At 38.2% G+C, this 24,890-nt stretch overlaps 1 protein-coding gene across 5 annotated transcripts in view; it reads right to left on the minus strand.

The window, feature by feature from the left end:
• NF1 (neurofibromin 1) overlaps positions 1-24,890 on the minus strand; it is a 317,563-nt gene that overhangs the window by 161,204 nt on the left and 131,469 nt on the right. For all 5 annotated transcript variants that reach the window (XM_007530811.3, XM_007530810.3, XM_060203994.1 and 2 more), the window contains 9 exons: positions 23,180-23,620; positions 20,075-20,214; positions 19,525-19,647; positions 19,009-19,092; positions 16,788-16,904; positions 15,060-15,241; positions 14,744-14,955; positions 2,759-2,920; positions 2,546-2,649 (listed from right to left, as the gene is read on the minus strand). In XM_007530811.3, coding sequence (XP_007530873.2) covers positions 2,546-2,649; positions 2,759-2,920; positions 14,744-14,955; positions 15,060-15,241; positions 16,788-16,904; positions 19,009-19,092; positions 19,525-19,647; positions 20,075-20,214; positions 23,180-23,620 — 1,565 coding nt within the window. The remainder of the gene's footprint in view (positions 1-2,545; positions 2,650-2,758; positions 2,921-14,743; positions 14,956-15,059; positions 15,242-16,787; positions 16,905-19,008; positions 19,093-19,524; positions 19,648-20,074; positions 20,215-23,179; positions 23,621-24,890) is intronic.

Here is a 24,890-nt window from a genome sequence, read left to right on the forward strand (position 1 = left end):
CTCATCTAAAAGTGGGGAGAGGGGAGTCGGATGGTAGCTCAGCAGGTTAAGTGCACGTGGCTCAAAGTGCAAGGACCTGCATGAAGATCCTGGTTCAAGCCCCCGGCTCCCCCACCTGCAGGGGAGTCGCTTCACAAGCAGTGAAGCAGGTCTTCAGGTGTCTATCTTTCTCTCCCCCTCTGTCTTACCCTCCTCTCTCCATTTCTCTCTGTCCTATGTAACAATGATAACATCAACAACAATAACTACAACAACAATAAAAAAACAAAAAATATCTGGTGTGGGGGTGGGTGGGAGGAGAGTATACAGGTCCAAGAAGGATGATAGAGGACCTAGTGGGGGTTGTATTGTTATATGGGAAACTGGGGAATGTTATGCATGTACAAACTATTGTATTTACTGTTGAATGTAAAACATTAATTCCCCAATAAAGAAATTTAAAAAAGAGAAAAAAAATAAGGGCAACAAAAAGGGAAAAATAAATATTAAAAAATCATAATAAATAAATAAATAAAAGTGGGGAGAGGATGTGGACAGATTATTCACCTAAGAAGAGATCCAGGGACCGGGCAGTAGCACATTGGGTTAAGCGCACACTGGGTTCAGTGCATAGTACAGAAGTGCAAGAACTGCACAAGGATCCAGGTTCCAGTCCCCGCCTCCCCATCTGCAGGGAGGTCAGTTTACTAGCAGTCAAGCTGGTCTGCAGGTGTCTATCTTTCTCTCCCTGTATCTCCCCCTACCCTCTCAATTTCTTTGTCCTATCCAATAAAAAATGGCCACCAGGAGCAGTGGATTCGTAGTGCCAGCCTGAGTCCCAGCAATAACCCTAGAGGGAGGGGGGGTGGGAGGGAGAGAGAGAGAGAGAGATCCAAAAGGCCAACAAACAGATGAAAAAAATGTTCTAAGTCACTGATTATCAGAGAAATGCAAATAAAGACGACAATGAGATATACCACGTCACTCCTATGAAAATGTCTTACAATAGGAAAGGACAACAACAAATGTTGGAGAAGTTGTGGAGGTAAAGGAATACTTTTACACTGCTGGTGGGAATGTAAATTGGTTCAACCCCAGGGCCAGGCGGTGGTGCACCTAGTTAAGTACTTGTGTTACCAAACCCAAGGACCAAGGTTCAAACCCCTGGTTCTTACATTAAGGGAGAGAGCTTCACGAGCAATGAGGCAGTGCTGCAGGTGTCTCTCTATCTCTCTCCTCTATCCCCCTTCCCTCTTAAATTCTCAGTCCTATCAAAAAATAATAATAATAATAATAGGGGTTGGGTGGTGGCGCACCTGGTTGAGCGCACATGTTACAATGCGCAAGGACCCAGGTTCAGGTTGCCAGTCCCCATCTGCAGGGGGAAAGCTTTGAGAGTGGTGAAGCAGGGCTGCAGGTGTCTCTCTCTCTCTCTCTACTAACCCATTGCTCTCAGTTTCTGGCTGCTTCTATCCAATATATAAAGATAATAAAAATTTTTAAATAATAATAATAAAGAAAAGAAAGGTCCAAACCTTGTGGAGAGCAGTCTGCAGAACTCTTTAGAAGGCTAGAAATGACCTACACTATTACCTGACAATCCCTCTCCTGGAGATATATCCTAAGGAAACAAACACACCATCCAAAGAGATCTATGAACACAACTGCTTCCCAGCCTTCTGGCTAAGACCAAGTGTGGAGACCTATGTACACCTATGTTCATAGTAGCGCAATTTGTATTAGCCCAAATTTGGATGCAATCCACGTGTACAAGGTAGTTAAGGAAGTTGTGAGATCATATATATTTTTTACTCAGCCATTAAAAATGATGAATTCACCTTCTTCACTTCGTCTTGTATGGAGCTTGAACGAATCATGTTAAATGAGATAAGCTAGAAAAAGAAAGATGAATATGGGATTTGCCACTCAAAAGACAAGAAGTTGAAACAAACACAAAGGAGAACTTGGACTAGAGTGGTAAAAATAAAAACACTCTGGGGTGGGGGTGGTGATCAGATCCTGGAACATGATGGCAGAAAAGGTGGGGCGTTAAAGTGTTATGTGGAAAACTAAGAAATGTTATATATGTACCAACTACTGTATTTTACTGTCAACTGTGAACTATTAATGCCCCCAATTAAAAAAAAAAGAAATACAAAGTCAACTTCTTCACTCTATCTTGGAATTATGTTAAGTAAGATCAGCCAGAAAGAAAAGGATGAATATGGGATGATCTCATTCACTGGGACAGAATTTAAGAAACAAGAATAGAAAGGGCAAACACAAAGTAAACTTAGACCAATGTAGTGTAGGACACTGAATCAAAGGACTCTGGGAAAGGACAGGGAGAGGGGTTGGGGCTGGGAGTTTTGTGGGACTGGTACATGAAGATTCTGATACATGAAGATGAAGAAGGATCTAGGTTTGGGGTGAGATTGCCATACCAATGCCTATCATGGCAAGATGAGAAATTGTACCCATGTGCCAACAACAGTACTGTAAACCATTAGCTTCCCAATTACAAAAAAAAAAAAAAAGAGCAGTTATAGATGAGACACTGACAAACCTGGTAGGATCTACTTCAAAGCTAACATGTTGCCAATCAGAAGATGTGATCACAATACGTAACAATGGATCCAGAAGCTTTTGTAGGTAGGTAGCACCATATACCTAAAGAAATGCACAAGAGGATTATATTATACTCGTTTCATTTATTCTACACTAAAGACATTTTGCTCTATATGTTCTAAACAGAATCATTATTTATTATTATACAAACCTTGAAACAGAAAGTCATTATTTTACTGGCTAAACTGTTGCCTCGAAAAAGAGTCTGCATGGAGTCTGTCAACTCTACTTCCTTAGAAAACATGTTCCAGAGCAACTGGTACAGTAAATGCCGAGAATCAAATAGAGTCACTAGAACTCGAGCTAGTTCATCCTGAGAAAAACAGAGAGGGAAAGTGTTAGTGTGAAAAACGCTATTTTTTTCTTGAGGAAACTGAAAGGCAAATCTTAAATTGACATCATCTACTGAACCAAGGTAAATGGTGACAGACTGCTTTTTTCCTCTACCATGTATCTGTGTACATTTGTCTATAATGATGATTTCTATATCGCTATGGTAGCTGTTAATTCTAAGGATTAACTGTTGAAAGAGGGGTATAGGTATTAGCAAAAGACAACAAAACAGCAGGATCCAGTTCAAATTCTATGACAAAAGGAAAGAAGGCAGAAAAAAGATATCAAAGGGGAGTCGGGCTGTAGCGCAGCGGGTTAAGCGCAGGTGGCGCAAAGCACAAGGACGGGCATAAGGATCCCAGTTCGAATCACGGCTCCCCACCTGCAGGGGAGTTGCTTCACAGGCGGTGAAGCAGGTCTGCAGGTGTCTGTCTTTCCTCCTCTCTGTCTTCCCCTCCTCTCTCCATTTCTCTCTGTCCTATCCAACAACGACAACAACAATAACTACAACAATAAATAAAAAACAACAAGGGCAACAAAAGGGAATAAATAAATAAAATAAATATTTAAAAAATAAAAACAAGGGATTCGACTTCCGGAGGCGGAGCTACGAGCAGCAGATCGCTTTCTCTCCTTTCCTCTCCTCTCCCGGATCAACTAGGAATACCAAAGGAGACCACCCGGACCGAAACAAGACAGGACTAGAATGACCACAGAAACCCAGTAAATCACCCGTGAGTACAAACACGCATGGCTGGTGACAGAGAGGAGAGAGGGGCCTAAGGAGAGATTAAGTGACTGCTAACAGTTCGACAGTTTGTCAGTGGAGACACCACCTCCAGTCTGCTCCACCAACAAGGGGACAGCTGAAGGGAGGAAAGGACTCCCCAGAGACTCAACAAGTACAACTCTGAGTCTCCATTGCTACTACCCTCAGAATCTGGAGCAACAACAGGGAGGGACACCAGGGCACAGAGATCTAACCGGGAAACTCAGGAGAAGACCTATACCTCGGTGGCATAGCTGAAGGGCTGTAAAAGTCTCTTTGCATAACCACTGGATTATCTCTGCCACACCCTGCTTTATCTCTTGGTCAGGAGTCATTGATTAAGCCAAGAAGCCTATTGATAGTTTAAAAGCCCTCAGGCTACCATAGCCTACAGGGGAAAAAAAAAAAAAGGCTTTTACACCACTGAACTCCAACTCAGGGATTGAAAAAACTGTTAACTTATATAAAATGGTTAAAACAACAAGAAAAAATAATGGAGACTCGAACCAGGACAAGAGTCCAGCTAAAAGTCCTCCAGAGGGCGAAGCACAAAACAACGAGTTCAACATCCAAACATTAGCTAAGGAAATAATAACAGGAGTGAGTAAAGAATTTGAAAAAATAGTAATCAGAACTGCAGGAACAACAAATGAGAATATGGAAGAAAATTCTAATTATCTCATGGTTATTAGAGAGCTGAAAGCTGAAATTGCTGAGCTAAGAAGGCAACTAGCTGAACAAGCTAAAACAGTATCAGAGCAGGGCAACAAAATAGATGAACTCCAGAAAGCAGTAGAGGGCAGAGAGAATAGAATCAATGAGGGTGAAGACAGAATTAGCAAGACTGAGGATGAATTAGAGACAACAAAAAAAGAAGTAAGAGATCTCAAAAAGAGATTAAGAGATGCTGAAAACAACAACAGAGTCCTATGGGATGACTTCAAAAGAAACAATATACGCATTATTGGCTTACCAGAGGAAGAAAGAGAAGGGGAGGAAGAAAGCGTTCTCCAGGCCATAATAGCTGAAAATTTCTCTAGTCTAGACAACACCAAAGACATAAAGATTCAAGAAGCCCAGAGGGTCCCAAACAGAATTAACCCAGACCTAAAGACACCAAGACATGTCATACTTAGATTGGAAAGGAATAAGGATAAAGAAAGGATCCTCAAGGCTGCAAGAGAAAAACAAAGAGTCACCTACAAAGGAAAACCCATAAGATTAGCAGCAGACTTCTCCATACAAACACTACAGGCCAGAAGAGAATGGCAAGATATCTATCGAGTGCTCAATGAGAAAGGCTTTCAGCCAAGAATACTATATCCTGCTAGACTGTCATTCAGACTAGATGGAAGCATCAAAACCTTCTCAGACAAGCAACAGTTGAAGGAAGCAACCATCACCAAGCCTGCTTTGAAAGAAGTTCTGAAAGGTTTCCTATAAACAACCAGACCACCACAAATAGAACATATATCAAAACACTCTAAAACTCTACAAGAATGGCGTTAAAATATCTTCAATCTTTGATATCAATAAATGTGAATGGCCTGAATTCACCTATAAAAAGACACAGAGTAGGAAGATGGGTCAGAAAACACAACCCAACAATATGTTGTCTACAGGAAACTCACCTAACGCAACAAGACAAACACAGACTTAAAGTGAAAGGATGGAAAACTATCATTCAAGCCAATGGCCCACAAAAAAGGGCAGGAACAGCTATTCTCATATCTGACATGATAGACTTTGAAATAGATAAGATTAAAAAAGATAGGAATGGACACTACTTAATGCTCAGAGGATCAGTCAATCAAGAGGACTTAACAATTATTAATATCTATGCACCCAATGAGAAGCCATCTAAATACATCAAACTTCTACTGAAAGAGCTACAGCAATATATCAACAGTAACACAATCATAGTAGGGGACTTCAACACCCCACTATCTCAACTTGACAGATCATCCAGGAAGAAAATCAGTAAAGACATAAGGGAGCTAAATGAAGAGATAGATAAACTAGAACTATTGGACATTTTCAGAGTCATTCATCCCAAGAAACTGGAATACACATTTTACTCAAATCCACATGGATCATTCTCAAGGATAGACCATATGTTAGGCCACAAAGACAGCATCAGCCTATTCAAGAGCACTGAAATCATCCCAAGCATCTTCTCAGACCACAGTGGAATTAAACTAACACTTAACAATCAACAAAAGATTAGTAACAGTGCCAAAATGTGGAAGCTCAACAGTACACTTCTTAACAACTTCTGGGTCAAAGAGAAAATCAAGGAAGATATCAAAATGTTTCGAGAGTTCAATGAAAATGACGACACAAGCTATCAAAATATTTGGGACACAGCTAAAGCAGTCCTAAGAGGGAAGTTCATAGCTATACAAGCACACATTAGGAAACAAGAAAAGGCACAAATAAACAGCCTGATTGCACATCTTAAAGACCTAGAAGAAGAACAACAAAGGAACCCTAAAGCAACCAGAAGGACAGAAATTACTAAAGTTAGGGCAGAAATAAATAACATTGAGAATAGGAAAACCATACAAAATATCAATGAAAGTAAATGTTGGTTCTTCGAAAGAGTAAACAAAATCGACAAACCTTTAGCCAGACTCACAAAACAAAAAAGGGAGAAGACCCAAATAAATCGGATAGTAAATGAAAGAGGAGATATCACAACAGACACTGCAGAAATTCAACATATCATGCGAGGCTTCTATGAACAACTATATGCCACCAAGTTAGAGAACCTGGAAGAAATGAATGATTTCCTAGATACCTACCAACTTCCAAAACTAAGTAAAGAGGAAGTGGATAATATGAACAGGCCCATCACAGCTAATGAAATTGAAACAGTTATCAAAAATCTCCCCAAAAATAAAAGTCCTGGACCAGATGGTTTTACAAATGAATTCTACAAAACCTTCAAAGAAGAACTAATACCTCTACTTTTAAAAGTCTTCCAGAAGATTGAAGACACTGGAATACTCCCTGCTAGCTTCTATGAAGCCAACATCACCCTGATACCAAAAGCAGACAGGGACACAACCAAAAAAGAAAACTACAGACCAATATCTCTGATGAACATAGATGCGAAAATATTGAACAAAATTCTAGCCAACCGGATACAGCAGTATATCAAAAAGATTGTTCATCATGACCAAGTGGGGTTTATCCCAGGCATGCAAGGTTGGTTTAATATACGTAAATCAATCAATGTGATCCACCACATCAACAAAAGCAAGACCAAAAACCACATGGTCATATCAATAGATGCAGAGAAAGCCTTTGACAAAATACAACATCCCTTTATGATCAAAACACTACAAAAAATAGGAATAGATGGAAAATTCCTGAAGATAGTGGAGTCTATATATAGCAAACCTACAGCCAACATCATACTCAATGGTGAAAAACTGGAAGCATTTCCCCTCAGATCAGGTACTAGACAGGGCTGCCCACTATCACCATTACTATTCAACATAGTGTTGGAAGTTCTTGCCATAGCAATCAGGCAGGAGCAAGGAATTAAAGGGATACAGATTGGAAGAGAAGAAGTCAAACTCTCCTTATTTGCAGATGACATGATAGTATACATGGAAAAACCTAAGGAATCTAGCAAGAAGCTTTTGGAAATCATCAGGCAATACAGTAATGTGTCAGGCTATAAAATTAACATTCAAAAGTCAGTGGCATTCCTCTATGCAAACACTAAGTTAGAAGAAATTGAAATCCAGAAATCAGTTCCTTTTTCTATAGCAACAAAAACAATAAAATATCTAGGAATAAACCTAACCAAAGAAGTGAAAGACTTGTATACTGAAAATTATGAGTCACTACTCAAAGAAATTGAAAAAGACACAAAGAAGTGGAAAGATATTCCATGCTCATGGGTTGGAAGAATTAACATCATCAAAATGAATATATTACCCAGAGCCATCTACAAATTTAATGCTATCCCCATCAAGATCCCAAGCACATTTTTTAGGAGAATAGAACAAATACTACAAATGTTTATCTGGAACCAGAAAAGACCTAGAATTGCCAAAACAATCTTGAGAAAAAAGAACAGAACCGGAGGCATCACACTGCCAGATCTCAAACTATATTATAGGGCCATTGTCATCAAAACTGCTTGGTACTGGAACATGAACAGACACACTGACCAGTGGAATAGAATTGAGAGCCCAGAAATGAGGCCCCACACCTATGGACATCTAATCTTTGACAAAGGGGCCCAGACTATTACATGGGGAAAGCAGAGTCTCTTCAACAAATGGTGTTGGAAACAATGGGTTGAAACATGCAGAAGAATGAAGCTGAATCACTGTATTTCACCAAATACAAAAGTAAATTCCAAGTGGATCAAGGACTTGGATGTTAGACCAGAAACTATCAGATACTTAGAGGAAAATATTGGAAGAACTTTTTTCCGCATAAATTTTAAAGACATTTTCAATGAAACGAATCCAATTACAAGGAAGACTAAGGCAAGTATAAACCTATGGGACTACATCAAATTAAAAAGCTTCTTCACAGCAAAAGAAACCACTACCCAAATCAAGAGACCCCTCACAGAATGGGAGAAGATCTTTACATGCCATACATCAGATAAGAGTTTAATAACCAACATATATAAAGAGCTTACCAGACTCAACAACAAGACAACAAATAACCCCATCCAAAAATGGGGGGAGGAATTGGACAGAATATTCACCACAGAAGAGATCCAAAAGGCCAAGAAACACATGAAAAAATGCTCCAAGTCTCTGATTGTCAGAGAAATGCAAATCAAGACAACAATGAGATATCACTTCACTCCTGTGAGAATGTCACACATCAGAAAAGGTAACAGCAGCAAATGCTGGAGAGGGTGTGGGGTCAAAGGAACCCTCCTGCACTGCTGGTGGGAATGTCAATTGGTCCAACCTCTGTGGAGAACAGTCTGGAGAACTCTCAGAAGGCTAGAAATGGACCTACCCTATGACCCTGCAATTCCCCTCCTGGGGATATATCCTAAGGAACCCAACACATCCATCCAAAAAGATCTGTGTACACATATGTTCTTGGAAGCACAATTTGTAATAGCCAAAACCTGGAAGCAACCCAGGTGTCCAACAACAGATGAGTGGCTGAGCAAGTTGTGGTATATATACACAATGGAATACTACTCAGCTGTAAAAAATGGTGACTTCACCGTTTTCAGCCGATCTTGGATGGACCTTGAAAAAATCATGTTGAGTGAAATAAGTCAGAAACAGAAGGATGAATATGGGATGATCTCACTCTCAGGCCGAAGTTGAAAAACAAGATTAGAAAAGAAAACACAAGTCGAACCTGAAATGGAATTGGAGTATTACACCAAAATAAAAGACTCTGGGGTGGGTGGGTGGGTCGGGAGAATACAGGTCCATGAAAAATGATGAATGAAATAGTGGGGGTTGTATTGCTAAATGGGAATCTGGGGAATGTTATGCATGTAAAAAAAAAAAAAAAAAAGAAGTAGAAACGCAAAGCAGAAATTGACTGAGTTTGGAGTATGGCACCAAAGTAAGAAAGCAGAAGTATACTAGAGTTTGCAGTGAGTACCTCCCTAATACTTCCTCTCCACTTTTCCAAGCTTTGGGTCCATGATTGCTCAACAATTTGTTTGGCTTTGTATGTTAACTCTCTTTTCAGTCACCAGGTTCCAGGTGTCATCAGGATGCCAGCCAGACTTCCCTGGATTGAAGACACCACCAATGTGTCCTGGAGCTCAGCTTCCCCAGAGACCCATCCTACTAGGGAAAGAGAGAGGCAGACTGGGAGTATGGACCGACCAGTCAACGCCCATGTTCAGTGAGGAGGCAATTACAGAAGCCAGACCTTCTACCTTCTGCAACCCTCAATGACCCTGGGTCCATGCTCCCAGAGGGATAGAGAATGGGAAAGCTATCGGGGGAGGGGGTGGGATATGGAGATTGGGCGGTGGGAATTGTGTGGAGTTGTACCCCTCCTACCCTATGGTTTTGTTAATTAATCCTTTCTTAAATAATAATAAAAAAAACAGTAATAACTACAACAACAATAAAAACAAGGGCAACAAAAAGGAAATAAATATTTTAAAATAATAATAATAAAAAAATAATAAATAAATAAAAACAAAACAAAAAGATATCAAAGAGTTTCGTTTTACAGCCATAGTACATTTATAGACCATTTTCTGACAGGCCTCAGTACCTACACTATGATTCTAATGCTCCCCGTGGCATTTTTTCTTTCTTTTCTGATAGAAACAGAAATACAGGGAGGGAAGGAGGGAGGAGAGAGGCAGAAGAGGAGGGAGGGAGGGTGGGAGGAGGTAGAAGAGGAAGAAAGAGAGGCTTGCAACAATGCTCCACTGCTTGAAATCCCCAGCCCCTACTGGCAGCTTGATCCCAGGTTCTTACACATGGAAAATGTACACTCTACCAGGTGCCTCATCAACCAGTCCCTCACAGACCATTTTCTTGTGACCATCAGAATGAACATGGACTACGCAGAGACACACAAAAATAAAAAGACTACAGAATTTTGAAGAAGACAAGGAAATGATATTGCTGGCCATGACCATGGCATTCAAAACCAAGAGATAAGCAAGATTTACCTATAATGAAGAGATAATTCCTATCTATTATCTTAATATATGATCCTTATAATTCCCCATAGTAAAGCAATTTTTGGCATACACAAGAAAAATTATGATCGTAAATCACTGTTAAACCACACATGCCAGGAAAAGATTTAGAGAACAAGAGAACCATAAAATGATATCCAACCTTTAGGCAGTAACAATAAAGCCAGTCTCATGGCCCATATTTATATGAATTCTTCTGATCACAGGATTATAGTAATCTGATATTTACATAAAAGAAAATAATTTAACAAATCTAGCCACAGATAATCTAGAAGTCTAAAAGACCAAAATACACTAATAATTACAAAATGCATATTTGATCAGATAAATTTATCTTCCACATGTGTGATATCACTGAGTCACCTCTCCATGATAAGACTGAGAGGTAGAGAGGAAGGAGAGATACCACAGCATTCCTTTATTATCTACTATGTTTCTCAGTACTATCTATGGTGCTTCGTGTTCCAGTGTTCAAACCCGAGGCCTGCGCAAGGTAAATCATTTAATTTAAACCATCAGAAATGATGTGCTGGAGCATACATGTTGCCATACTCATGGACTAAGGTTTGAGCCTATAGTTCCCAATTGTAGGCAGGAAGTGTCACGAGTGGTGACACTATTATTTTTCTTTTTTTTAAAAATATTTTATTTATTAATGAGAAAGATAGGAGGAGAGAGAAAGAGCCAGACATCACTCTGGTACATGTGCTGCTGTGGATTGAACTCAGGACCTCATGCTTGAGAGTCTAGTTCCTTAACCACTACACCACCTCCCAGACCACAATTATTATTTTTCTTTAAAAAAAAAAAAAAGGCTTCTGGAAGCAGTGAAATGATGTAGGCAAGTGAGCCCCAGTAATAATCTTGGTGGCAGGAAGGGAGGCAGGCAGGCAATAGTAAGAAAAATAAAATGAATTAAATTTCTTAGATTTAACTATTTTTATTTAAAAAGTTACTGAGTATGTTTACTGCTAATTACAGAGAGATGTTGTAAAGTTAATTCATAATATCATTATGCAAGATATATGAAGATCTGTGAGCTTCTTTCTCTTTCCTTCATTGCACAACATGCAAGAAATCCATAAATTATTGTTCCACTCAAGACAACAAGATGCTGAAGAGATCCAACATTTTAAAACACAGAATGCAGACTGTGGATGGAAAATACAGACTAGCAAGTATAACCAGAAAAAAAGAGAAACCAAAAAGTTTCTACAATAGCACCACCTTGTGGGATACATAATAAAGTCTCTAATCACCAAGCTGTTCAACAGAATTAGAGAGAGTATGGGGGGGCAGCAAAAATACTTTCTAATCTGAAACTTCAAAATGTGCCAGGTTCAATCCCCTACACCACCATAAACCAGAGCTGAGAAATGCTCTTGTCTCTACCTTTCTGTCATTAAAATTAAAAACAGAAATAAATAAATAAATATACAATAGTCAAGGAACTAAACTAAAAATCACAGTAGGCTGTTATCTGACAGAGAAGTCACAATAGCTTTCATTAAGAAATTCAATGAACTAGGGGCCAGGAAGTAGTGCACCTGAAAATTACACATTCCCATGTGCAAAAGTCCTAGGTTCTATTCCTGGGTCCAAACTTCTTGATCAAGAGAACAGTGCTGCAGGTATCTCTCATCTATCTATCTATCTATCTATCTATCTATCTATCTATCTATCTCTTCTTTAACCCTCTATCAAAGTAAAAGGAAAACAATAGTAACTGGGGGGTTAGGGGAAATAGCATTATGGTTACAAAAACAGATTCTTATGCCTGAGGCTCTGAGGTCCCAGGTTAAATTACCTGTATCATTATAAGCCAGAGCTGAGCGATATTCTGGTAAATAAACTGTTTTCTTCCTTTCTCCCATACCCTCTTGGGGGAGGGGTAGATAGCATAATGGTTATGCAAACAGACTATAATGCCTGAAGGCTTCGAAGTCCCAGGTTCAATCCCCTGCACCACTCACTATAAACCAGAGCTGATCAGTGCTCTGGTAAAAAAAATAATAATAATAAAATAAAAAAGGATAACAGTTGTCCATACCCTCTTGATTTGTTTCAAATAATAAACAAACAAACAAAATATCGGCGAGAGAGAGAGAGAGAGAGAGAGAGAGAGAGAGAGAGAGAGATACTGAGCCTGGGACCTCAGAAGCCTCAGATATGAAAGTCCATTGTATAAACCATTATACTGTTTCCTTGGCCCTTGGAATTCATTTTACATGGTTAGAGTTATTTACCCTATGTCAAAATCAGACAGGACATCACAAAAGAAGATAGTTCTAAGCCAGAATTTCTGATAAACACAAATGTAAAAATGCTCAACAACATATTAACTAACCAAATCCAACAGTACAGTAATAGGAGAATAGACTATATCAAGTGGAATTTCTTTCAGAGATATAAGAATAGTTCAACAAAAACTTATTTATAATATATCATACTATGAATTAATAGAATAGATAAAAACCTTATGTCCATCTATATATAGATACAGAAAAAATAATTTCACAAGATAAAATATCCATTCATGACTAAAAGCACTGATAAAATGAGTATAAGAGAAATGCATCCCTAGCATAATAAATAATATCTGTGGCAAACCCATAACTAGTGACCATATTCAGCTGTGAAAGACTGAAAGCTTTGCTCTAAGATCAAGAACAAGACAAAAATGTTCACATAGCACCACTACTATTCAACATAGTATTGAAAGTTCCAGAGCAAAGAAACAAAACTGAAAAAGAAAAATATAAGTTAAAAAAAAGTAAGAAGAAAAGCCATCATTGCTTGTGGATGGCAAATTATTACACAGTGAAAACCTTAAAGACTCCATTAAAAAAAAAAAAACTATTAGAAATAATAAACAAACATAAAAATGTACAACCAATATACAAAAAGCTGTTGATGTTCACATACAAAGTAGAAGAAGGAGAAATTAAAAAATTAACTCCATTTACAACTGCATCTGAAAAAACAAAACAGGTACCCAGGGATAGCATGCCTTGCATTACACAGTCAGGGCTTGCATGCCCCAGCAACACATGGGAGTGCCATAGCACCAGAGAAGTTCCAGTGCTGTAGTGTCTCTATTTCTCTCACTCTTTCTATCTGAAGAAAGAGAAACAGAAAGAAAGAGAGAGAAAAGAAGAAAAAAGTCAACCCAGGAGCAATGAAATTATACATGCACAATGCCCCAGTGCCACAGAATATAAAAATAAGGTACTGAGGAATAAATTAACCAAGGCGATGAAAGATCTGCACACTGAAATTACAGGACACTATTAAAAGAAAAAGAACAAAGAAATGGGTTTCACTGAGGTAGAGAAAGGCTAGGCTGGGTTGTGCACATGGCAAAGCGACTATACAAGTGAGCTATTTTGCTGGTCCTAATACAAAACTTCTACTGAAACAAATATACAGGCACTAATAGATTAACTTATTAGTTATAACATTATACTAGGTAAAATTTTGGTATGATGTAGTTCTTTAACACGAAAAGGAACAATCCCCAAATATTTTAGCATATATTAAAAAATACAATTTTGGAAAAAAAATTAACAGATTATATTATGTCTTTGGTGATTAGAAAGCAGACATCATTATTTAAATATGAGAAAATTATGTATAGTGTATGTAATGAATAATAGAAAAAGAACAGTGAACAAGATGCAATAAACAGATCACCACCAAATGTTAATTCTGGAATGACAATATGATATATGACCCTAATTACCTCATTCAATATGTGATGACAATGATTTATTTTTAATTTTTTTATATATACTTATTTATTTTCCCTTTTGTTGCCCTTGTTTTCTATTGTTGTCATCGTTGTTGGAAAGGATAGAAATGAAGAGAGATGGGGAAGACAGAGAGGGGGAGAGAAAGATAAGACACCTGTAGACCTGCTTCACCACCTGTGAAGCGATTCCCCTGCAGGTGGGGAGCAGGGGTTTGAAATGGGATTCTTGTGCTTTGCGCCACATGCACATAACCTACTGCACTACCGCCCAACTCCCAATTTATTTCTTTAAAAAAACTTTTAAAAAGTTTAAATCAGTGGCTTTAATATTCTTTTATCAGATTGTAAATGGAGTTTTTCAGTAGGCAAAAGAAAACAGAATACCAGTAATGGTTAGGAGCACATACAACTTGACTATAGCCATACCACCTTAGGCCCAATCTCATCTGATCTAAGAACACATACATCTTTACTACAGTTGAAAACCATTCAAATAACATTTTGAAATTTATTTCAAAGTTTTAACAGTTCATTTAATTGAACAAATGTATTTAGAAATATCTGCTGTATGTCAGGCACTCTTTTCTCAACTTAATTCACTACTTACCCATTGGGAACAAGGGACCACATTGGCCAGAGCCATAGCTATAGGGAGTTCTCCCTGATCACCCATCATTGTGACCAACTCCACTAGTCTCTCAAACCGATCTGCCAATACCGTTTCTGCAAGTGTATCAAATTCTGTGCCTTGTTGGAGTATTTTTGTGAGGACTTCCATAAATGTAGCTCTTGTCTGGAGATCTTTGTGATAACCTAAACCTGACATGAAAACACATACAAATTTACTAGGATGTCCTTGTTGAAATTTTACTTATCTTACATGCCAGTTCTTAGGTTCTAGACTAATCTTTCATTTATCTCACCTATGGAGTGCATGAGGCCGCTGTCCACATTAGCATTGAGCAAATTTGACATTGCTAGAACTGTACAATGCCTCAGTGATGCCAGTCTCCGAGACATGCCACGTTTTCTGCCACCAGTTTGTGCACTGTCATCTTCAACTTCACTGCAGTCATTCAGGAGATTCATAAACAATGTGAAATACCTAAGAAACAAAATTTTAAAAAATCCTTACCCTTACACAGGGAACACCAGATATTAGCCTTTAACAGAAAGTTAATCAGACATTCTGACATTATAACATGTGTATCAAAAGAATGGGTCCTGCCTGGTATCTCTACTTCGATTGAGTGTTGGCATAATCAACCAATTAAGTAATTATCAAGTGCTCTGTGTTATATATAATTTCATTCTGACAAAACCAAGTGAGTATATGTTTCATTACATAAGCACCAAATACATGTGCTGTTTCCTAGTAAACACAAAAATCAGTTTTAATGTTTAGTACATAAGAATCAAGGTCCAAATAGTTTAGGTAATGTCTTCTAAAATGGGTTTTACTGGCAATACAAATTCAGTGATATAGGCTGAATTAGATGCCCACATTGCCATGTTTCTCATCAAGGTTCAAGCCCTAGCATCACATGGGAGATACTATTGTAACAGAGAGGCTTAAATGTGGGTGGGAGAAGATAGCATAATTGTTGTGCAAAGACATTCTCGTGCCTGAGGCTCCAAAATCTTAGGTTCAAAAAAAAAAAAAGAGGCTTAGGGGGTCAGGTGGTAGCACAGCGGGTTAAGCGTACAAGGCGCAAAGCGCAAGGACCATGTGAGGATCCCAGTTCAAGTCCTGGGCTCCCCACCTGCGGGGGTGGGGGTGGGTCACTTCATGAGTGGTGAAGCAGGACTGAAGGTGTCTTTCTCTCCCCTTCTGTCTTCCCCTCCCTCATTTCTCTCTGTCCTATCCAACAACAATAGCAATAATAACAACCACCACAATGATGAAACAAAACAAGGGTAACAAAAGGGAAAAAAAGCCTCCAGGAGCAGGGCAGGCACCAAGCCCCAGCAATAACCCTGGAGGCAAAAAAAAACTTAGCTTCATGGTATGTTTCCAGTCTCTTTTTCTTTTCTTCTTCTTCTTATTTATTTTTTTTTAACCATAGCACTGCTCAGTTCTGACTGGTAGTAATGCAGGGAGTTCAACCTGAGACTTTGGAGCTTCAGGCATAAACATTAACCTGTCTACCCGCCATCCCCCTACCTCGGCTCTTTTTCTTTATCAGAATAAAAAAAAGTAGCTTAGAGCTGTAAAATCACTCATGTTCAAGGACTAGTCCCATTTAAAAAAGGGAAAAAAAAAAATTAATGATCAGATTACTACCTTTAAAAACTACACAAAAGTTTTCTTATCCCAAGTCCTGTTATGGGAAATAGTTCTTTTTTTCTTTTTTCTTTTACCAGAGCACTGCTCAGCTCTGGCTTCTGGTGGTGCTGGGGATTGAACTTGGAACTTTGGAGCCTCAGGCATGAGAGTCTCTTTGCATAACCATTATGCTATCTACCCCTACACATGGGAAACATTTCTTCATGTATGCAGAATAGAATTATTTTATGAAACAGCAGCCTATGGCCATAATATCAAAAGAAGTAGGCCCATTTTCTGAATATATTAATGAGTTGCTATTTTGGTTGACTTTATTTTGTTGTTTTTAGGGTTTTGTTTTTTGTTTTTGGCAACTAGAATTTACTTAAGAAATAACTGTGATTTGGCTTCCATCAGTTCCACACCATCTCCTTCTTCAGGCTGCAGTGGAAGACCAGCCAGAAGTGAAACTACTGCTTCCATGCTTGCCTGGTCAAGATCTCTAGAGAAAAAAAAAAGTAAAGACCGTAAGTATTTATATTACTCAACACCATTTTCCTCTCAAATACACCACTTCCAAACAGATAGAAACTTTAGAAACTACCTATTTCATTAAATAAATTATTGGGACAACCTAAATAATTTGAGTTAGTATTACATTTCCTAGAATGCAATAATACTAATACTAATAATGTAAGTACAAAGGAGAAGATAATGATAACTTTGTTCAAAGTAATCTTGGAAAAATGAATACCTTAAACCAACAGCAAGTATTATACAGATAGACCTGGTCAAGCCAAGAAAATAGCTCACTTAGATAGTATGATATTTTGCCATGTATGCAACTCAGGCTTGAGTCTGGCCCCACCACATTGGAGAAAGCTTCAGTACTGCGGTTTGTCTTTCTTTTTGACTGTCTCTAACAATCTATTTGGAAACATTAGCCCAGAGCAGTGAAGCCCAAGTGACATAATAACAATAGTAATAAAACTAGTACTGAACAAATAAACACATTTAAGTGATCAGTTTGTAGTTCATAAGTGTTTAATTATTTTCCTATATATGGCAGTAAGCATTTATCATTACAGCAAACTTAACCAATTAGAAAAGAATTAGACTCCAAATAATTAAGTTCCTAAAATAGCATTTTTATCCTTAAAGAAAAAAACCCAAAGGCTTTATATAATTTTTCTTTAATAATTGTAAACTATGCTTCTTAGCACTAACTTTCCAAACATAACAGTTTCTTATGTATTTTTACTGTTTCCCTTAAAAGAAAAAAAAAAAACAAAGTAAGATTCCTATCTTTAAGTTACTGGATATGTACTCCACTGAATATTACTCCGCAATACTTTTTTTTCATCAAAAAAAAGAGTTTTGTGTCCTTTGGGACAAAATGGATGGGACTGGGGGTAACTGTGCTTAGAGAAAAAAATAAAGAGATGAAAGACAACTACTGGATAGTTGCACTCTAGAGAATTGCTATACATGAATTTGGGGGGGTGTGTGTGGAAAAAACAGAATCAAGTTTGTCCTAAAACTTTGTGAGAACTATAGTGGTTATTTATCTTTAGGAGGTGGGAGGGTGGGGATACAGAATTCTGGTGGTTGTGTGTGATAGGTAACTATACACTGTAATCTTTTTTTTTTAAATCAATATTCTTTTTTTATTTATAAATTTTTATTATGTTTATTTTTTTTGATAGAAACAGCCAGAAATCAAGAGAGAATGAGGTGATAGAGAGGGAGAGAGGCAGAGAGACACCTGCAGCACTGCTTCACCACTTGCAAAGCTTTTCCTCTGCAGATGGGGACCAGGGACTTGATCCCAGGTCCTTGCGCATTGCAATGCATACGCTCAACCAGGTGCGCCTCCACCTGGCCCCGAAAATCAATATTCTTAATGTGGGTGACACCAAAACTCATATGGATCTTTTCCAGAGAAGATATCCCCCCATATGCAGGAAAAAAAAAATTGAGCCTGGTCCTTATAATATTTCTGTAGGGCATATCTTTGTATCCAAATATTTATGTCAGATTTATAGTTTATTTTGCTATAAAATGTCTAAATAGGGCTTGTCCTATGAACCTGATCTAAATAATCAAAAAATAAATCTCAGTAGGATATCACCAAGTGAAGTGCACACATCCCTGTTCACATGTCATGAAAGGGGTTTGAAACACTTAGTCAAACATAAGGAAGGGCAAAAACGCTAGAAGAAGAAGAAAACATAAAGAAAGCCCTCAGGTGGTGCCACACCTGGTTAAGCTCACATGTTACTATGTGCAAGGTTTCAGCCCTTGCAGGGGGGGAACTTTAAGTGCAGTGAAGCTGGTCTGCATCTGCAGGTGTTTCTCTGTCTCTCTCCCTCTCTAACACTGTAATCTTATAGTCTTATAACCCACTATTAATCACAAAAAAAAAGTTAAATAGAATTTTTAAAAATACTAATAACTTTATATAACTCAAATTCAAACTCTTGATGCTCATGATTAGATTCATATAAAAAATTTTACTTTGTTAAGAGTAGAATATGTTAATATTTAATTTAAAATATTTCTTTAATAAAAAATTTTGTTGCTACAGTACTTTTTTTTTTTTTTACCTTGTAAGACATTTTACATCATCATCTGCTGCTTGGTTTGATGTTCCCATAACCCAGTCTGTCAGGTATTCTACCATCTTATTTCTAGAAAATAGCAAATAAATAACAGATAAAAGGAAAGAATAATTAAGTCATATTTAGGATAATTTAGTATTACAAATAAATAACTTAGGTGATGTGACAATTTTATAAGAGAGATACTGCTATCAGAAACTTAATAGAAGAACACAAAAGCAACCTGGTCATTAATTGTTCAGATTATCTCAGCTATGGTGTCATTTGAAACAAAATTAGAATGTTAGTTGAACTATAGCATACTTTTTTTTTTTTTAGTGGGATCATTAGCATGAATACAAAGTGTTCTGGAAATTTTTTAAGACATGAAGAGGAAAATAAACATGTGAAATACTCCTTTCTCACTCTCCCCTTCCAATGACAAACAGAAAGCTAGTATTTTTCTGTTTTCCTTTGGTGTAAGAATTATAAGGCCCCTATTTCATTCACTGGAAAACTCACCTAAATTTCATCTCTTGACAAAACGAAAGGTCATCCCTTCTGGCCATCATTACCTCAACTAATTGACAGAGTTTCGTTTTTATTTGAATTGCATGGACCATATTCCCAAGCACACGAACATATCTATTTAGATATAGAAAAAAAGAATCAGATATAAATAGGAGAAAATGTTCTATATGATTTGATCTCTTAGTAATATGACTAAATATAATTTTTAAATGTATGATTTTTATTTCATTTATATGAGAACAAATGTAATTTTGGTTTAGTTAGTACACCCTAACATGGGTGGAAAAAGGAACAATTTGGGGCCAGGCAGTGGTGCACCTGGTTGAGCGCAATGTTACACTGTGCAAGGACCTGAGCTCAAGTCCCTAGTTCCTACCTGTAAGAGGAAAGCTTCACAAGTGATGAAGCAGTGCTGCAGGTACCTCTCTCTTTCTTTCCTCCCCTTTCCTTCTCAGTTTCTCTGTTTTTATCAAGTTAAGTAATAGATAAAATTAAGAATAACAAATTACAAATATAAATATGTTTCTGTTATATTCCTTACCTGACGAGATTTAACATCATTGTTTCAATGCTAGCTTGCCCCAAATGTTCAGAGCTGCCTTCAGTATGATTATCTAGTAAGTTCTTCATTATAGCTATGGTTTGCTCTACAAATTGAGTGTTAGTGTCAGTCAATAAAACCTATACAAAAAACAAATATATTTTGGAATCAATATATAACAGACACACTTCAAAGTGATAAAGTCACCTGACCTAATGTCATGCCTATGCAGAAATACACCATAGCCATATACCAAGACATTTAGAATCCCAAATTCACGCAGTAGAATTTTAAAAAGAAAATTGATCTGATTAAAGATGAGTCATGGAAATACACTCCATGCTCATGTATTAGGAGACTCTGCATGGCCAAAATGATTATTCTACCTAGAGCCACATACAGATTTAATGCAATCCTCATCAAAGTCCTATCAAATTTCTTTAAAGGATAGAACAAAAGTGCCAAGTTTATCTGAAATCAGAAAATATCTAGGATTGCCAAAGCATCATACAACCAGATTTCAAAATACATTAAAAACTACTGTACTCAAAACTGTCTGGTACTGGAATAAAAACAGACACATAAACTAGTAGAATAGAATCGAGAGCTGAGAAATAAGCCTTCACACCTGTAGACATATAATTTTTGACTGGGTGGCCCAAAACATTAAATGGAGAGAAAGAAGAATCGTTTCAACAGATGGTGTTGGGAAAGCTGGGTTTTTGAGATATGTGGAAGAATAAAAATGGACTGCTACATTTCACCACGCATAGAAGTCAACTCTAAATGTATCAAGGGTTTAGATGTTAAGCCAGAAACCATCAAGTATTTGAAGAAAAACATTGGCAGAACTCTTTTTAATCTAAGGTTTAAAACCATCTTTGACTACTCAAGTTCAACTGCAAGGGGGAAAAAAAACTGCAAGAAGAAAAAAAAAAAAAAAAGCTAAAGCTTCTGCACAGCAAAAGGCACTACCACCACAACAGTGGAGTGGAAAAAGGTTTTCACAATATATATAAAAGAATGAATAACCACAATACATAAAGAACTCACCAAATTTAGCAACAAAAAAACAAACCCATCAAAAAATGGGAAGAGGATAAAGACAGAATCTTTACCAAAGAAGAGCTCCGGGGGCTGGTTGGTGGCGCATCTGGTTAAGCGCACGTGTTACAATGTGCAAGGACCCAGGTTCAAGTCCCTAGTCCCCACCTACAGGGGGGAAAGCTTCACAAGTGGTGAAGCAGTGCTGCAGGTGTCTCTCTGTCTCTCTTCCTCTCTATCCCCCCTTCCCTCTCGATTTCTAGCTGTCTCTATCCAATAAATAAATAAAGATAATAATTAAAACAGAAGAGCACCAAGGGCCAATAGACATGTGATAAAAATGCTCAGTTGTTAATTATCAGAGAAATGCAAATTAAAAACAACAATGAGATACCACTTCACATCATATCATACATTAGAAAGGGTAGTGACAAGGGCCAGGTGGTAGCTCAGCAGGTTAAGCTCACATGGTATGAAGGGCAAGGACCAGTTCTAGCCCCCAACTCCCCACCTGCAGAGGGATCACTTCACAAGTGGTGAAGCAGGTCTGCAGGTGTCTATCTTTCTCTCCCCCTCTCTGTCTTCCCCTTCTCTCTCGATTTGTCTCTGTCCTATCCAACAACAATGACAGTAATAACAACAACAAGGGCACCGAAAGGGAAAATGGCCTCTAGGAGCAGTGGATTCTAGAGGAGACCCAACAACAACCCTGGAGGAAGGAAGAAAAAGAGAGAGAGAGAGAAAGAGGAGGAGGGGGAGAGGGAGTGGGCAGGCAGTGAAAACAAGTGTTGACAGAAGAGACAAAGATGTGGGGGGTAAAAGGAACCTCCTACACTGCCACTGGGAATGCCAATTGATCCAGCTCCTGGGGAAAACAGTCTGAAGATGTCTCAGAACGCTAGAAATGAACCAACTTTTATGACCTGGCAATTCCTCTACTGGTGATATATCCACAGGAAGTAAATACGCCCATGCAAAGAGATCTGTGTACACCTATGTTCATAGCAGCACAATTTGTAATAGTCCAAACCTGGAAGCAACCCAAATGAAAATGACAGATGAAAGGCTAAGAAAGTTGTGGTATATACACAATTGAATACTACTACACTATTAAAAATAGGTCTATGATTGCTCAACAATTTGTTTGGCTTTGTATGTTAACTCTCTTTTCAGCCACCAGGTTCCAGATGCTAGCATAATGCCGACCAGACTTCCCTGGACAGACGATCCCACCAATGTGTCCTGGAGCTCTGCTTCCCCAGAGCCCCACCCTGCTAGGGAAAGAGAGAGGCAGGCTGGGAGTATGGATCCACCTGTCAACACCCATGTTCAGCAGGGAAGCAATTACAGAAGCCAGACCTTCCACCTTCTGCATCCCACAATGACCTTGGGTCCATAACCCCAGACGGATAAAGAATAGGAAAGCTATCAGGGGAGGAGATGAGATACAGAGATCTGATGGTGGGAACTGTGTGGAGTTGTACCCCTCTTACCCTATGGTTTTGTTAATGTCTCCTTTTTTAAATAAATAAAAATAATAATTTTAAAATTGAAAAAAAAATAAAGTCATCTCCACTGCCTCATCTTGGATAGAGCCTAAAAGAATCATGTTAAATGAAATAAGGCAAAATGAGAAGGATGAATACCTGATTATATCATTTGAAGATGGAACTTAAAAAATAAGGACAGAAAAAGAAAACACAAAATAAAACTTGAACTGCATTTAGTATACTGTACCAAAGCAAAGGACTCTTGGGAAAGAAAGGAGGGAAGGGGGAGATGGTGGGGGTTGGGGACCCCGGTGCATAATGGAGGGAGAGGATTTAAGTTGGGGGGTGAGTGTTTTACAGATACCTACTAAGGGAGATGAGAGGTTGTACCCATGTGCCAACAACTACACTGTAAACCATTAACCTTCCCCCACCCCCGCCAATAAAAAAAGAAAATATGAGTAAATGTTCACATCAGTAGCTTATTAACCAAAGAATAAAGTGTTTCATTTTTCAAACAATTTACTTAATTCACAGGGGAGATGAAAAATTAAAGCAGAAAATACATTACCTGGCCTTGAGAGTCAAAAAACTTGCTGATGGTGTTCTTCAATTTGTTAAACAGCATTGGATAAAGAGCAGGACTCAATTCTAGACCCACTAGGTCCTTAACATTGGTCCGTATCTGAAGTCCCACTTTCTCATGGTTACACACCATTAAAGACAGCAGCCGATCCATAAATTTGCTGACAGGTGTATCTGCATTTCCATCTGAGGACATCACTGAAATCATGGAACCCTTTCGTTCACTGATTGGACCCATGGGTGGGCTATACGTTGCTAGGCCAGAATTGCTTCTTTGCTGTAGGCATACTCCCCCAAGGGCACAAAGAAAGCCAGTCATGTTGATCCATTCCTGTAGGGAGTCCGTGTCAGACAAATCTATGGATCCTCCTCCACTCACATGAGACATTCGCCTCTTAACAATGGTCTTATGGAGACTTTCAGCAGCCTAGATATAAAATTGTTATGGAAAGTATGAATTCAATCAGGACTTTCTGAAATACATATCAAATTCCTTTTATATAGCACTTCTTCCATGACAAAAGAGCATGTTTTATATTTAAAAATGCAATTAACCGTAAATATTAAAAAAATTTTTTTAATTATCTTTATTTATTGGATAAAGACAGCCAGAAATCGAGAGGGAAGAGAATGATAGAGAGGGAGAAAGACAGAGAGACACCTGCAGCCATGCTTCACCACTCATGAAGCTTTCCCCCTGCAGGTGGGAACTGGGGGCTTGAACCCAGGTCCCCCTGTGCATTGTAACATGTGCGCTCAACCTGGTGTGTCACCACCTCGCCCCAACCATAAATATTTTAAAAAGTCATGTGTTTGTCATCAACTAAAACCAGAATACATCCATCCTTTAACTTTTTTTTTTTTTTTTTTAAATACCAGAGCACTGCTCAGCTCTGGTTTATGGGGATGTGGGGGAATTGAACTTAGAATTTTTTTAAAAATATTTTTATTTTATTTATTATTGGATAGAGACAGAAATTGAGAAGGGAGGGGTAGGGAGAGAGGGAGAGAAACAGACACCTACAACCCTGCTTCATCACTTGTGAAGCTTTTCCCCTGCAGGTGGGGACCAGGGGCTTGAACTTGGGTCCTTGAACTCTGTAGTGTGTGCTTAACCAGGTGCGCCACCACCTGGCCCCTGAACTTAGAATTTTGAAGCCTCAGGCATGAGAGTCTGTTTGCATAACCATTATGCTATCTACTCGCCTCCCCCTCACATTTCCTTTCTTTTAATATTTCCTTTCTTCTCTCAATCTATAACAGCAACAATAATAACTACAACTATAAAACAACAAGGGAAATAAAAAGGGAATAAATAAATAAGTAAATATTTTTAAAAATCTTTAAAAAAAGAGCCCATCTCCTTTAGCTATTAGTCTCAACTCGCCCACACCACTTAAGTCCTAGACAACCACTATTTTACTTCTTGCCACTGTAGATTTGGCTATTCTGGTGGAGTCATGTACTATGTGATCTTTCGTGTTTGATTTTATTTACTTGGTATTTATTCCCTTTTTATTTCCCTTGTTGTTTTATAGTTGTAGTTATTATTGTTGCTGTTATAGATGTCGTTATTGTTGGATAGAACAGAGAGAAATGGAGAGAAGAGAGGAAGACAGAGAGAGGGAGAGAAAGACACCTGCAGACCTGCTTCACTGCCTGTGAAGCGACTCCCCCACAGGTGGGAAGCTGGGGGC

This window comes from Erinaceus europaeus, chromosome 12 (assembly GCF_950295315.1).
Source record: "Erinaceus europaeus chromosome 12, mEriEur2.1, whole genome shotgun sequence".
Taxonomy (NCBI): domain Eukaryota; kingdom Metazoa; phylum Chordata; class Mammalia; order Eulipotyphla; family Erinaceidae; genus Erinaceus; species Erinaceus europaeus.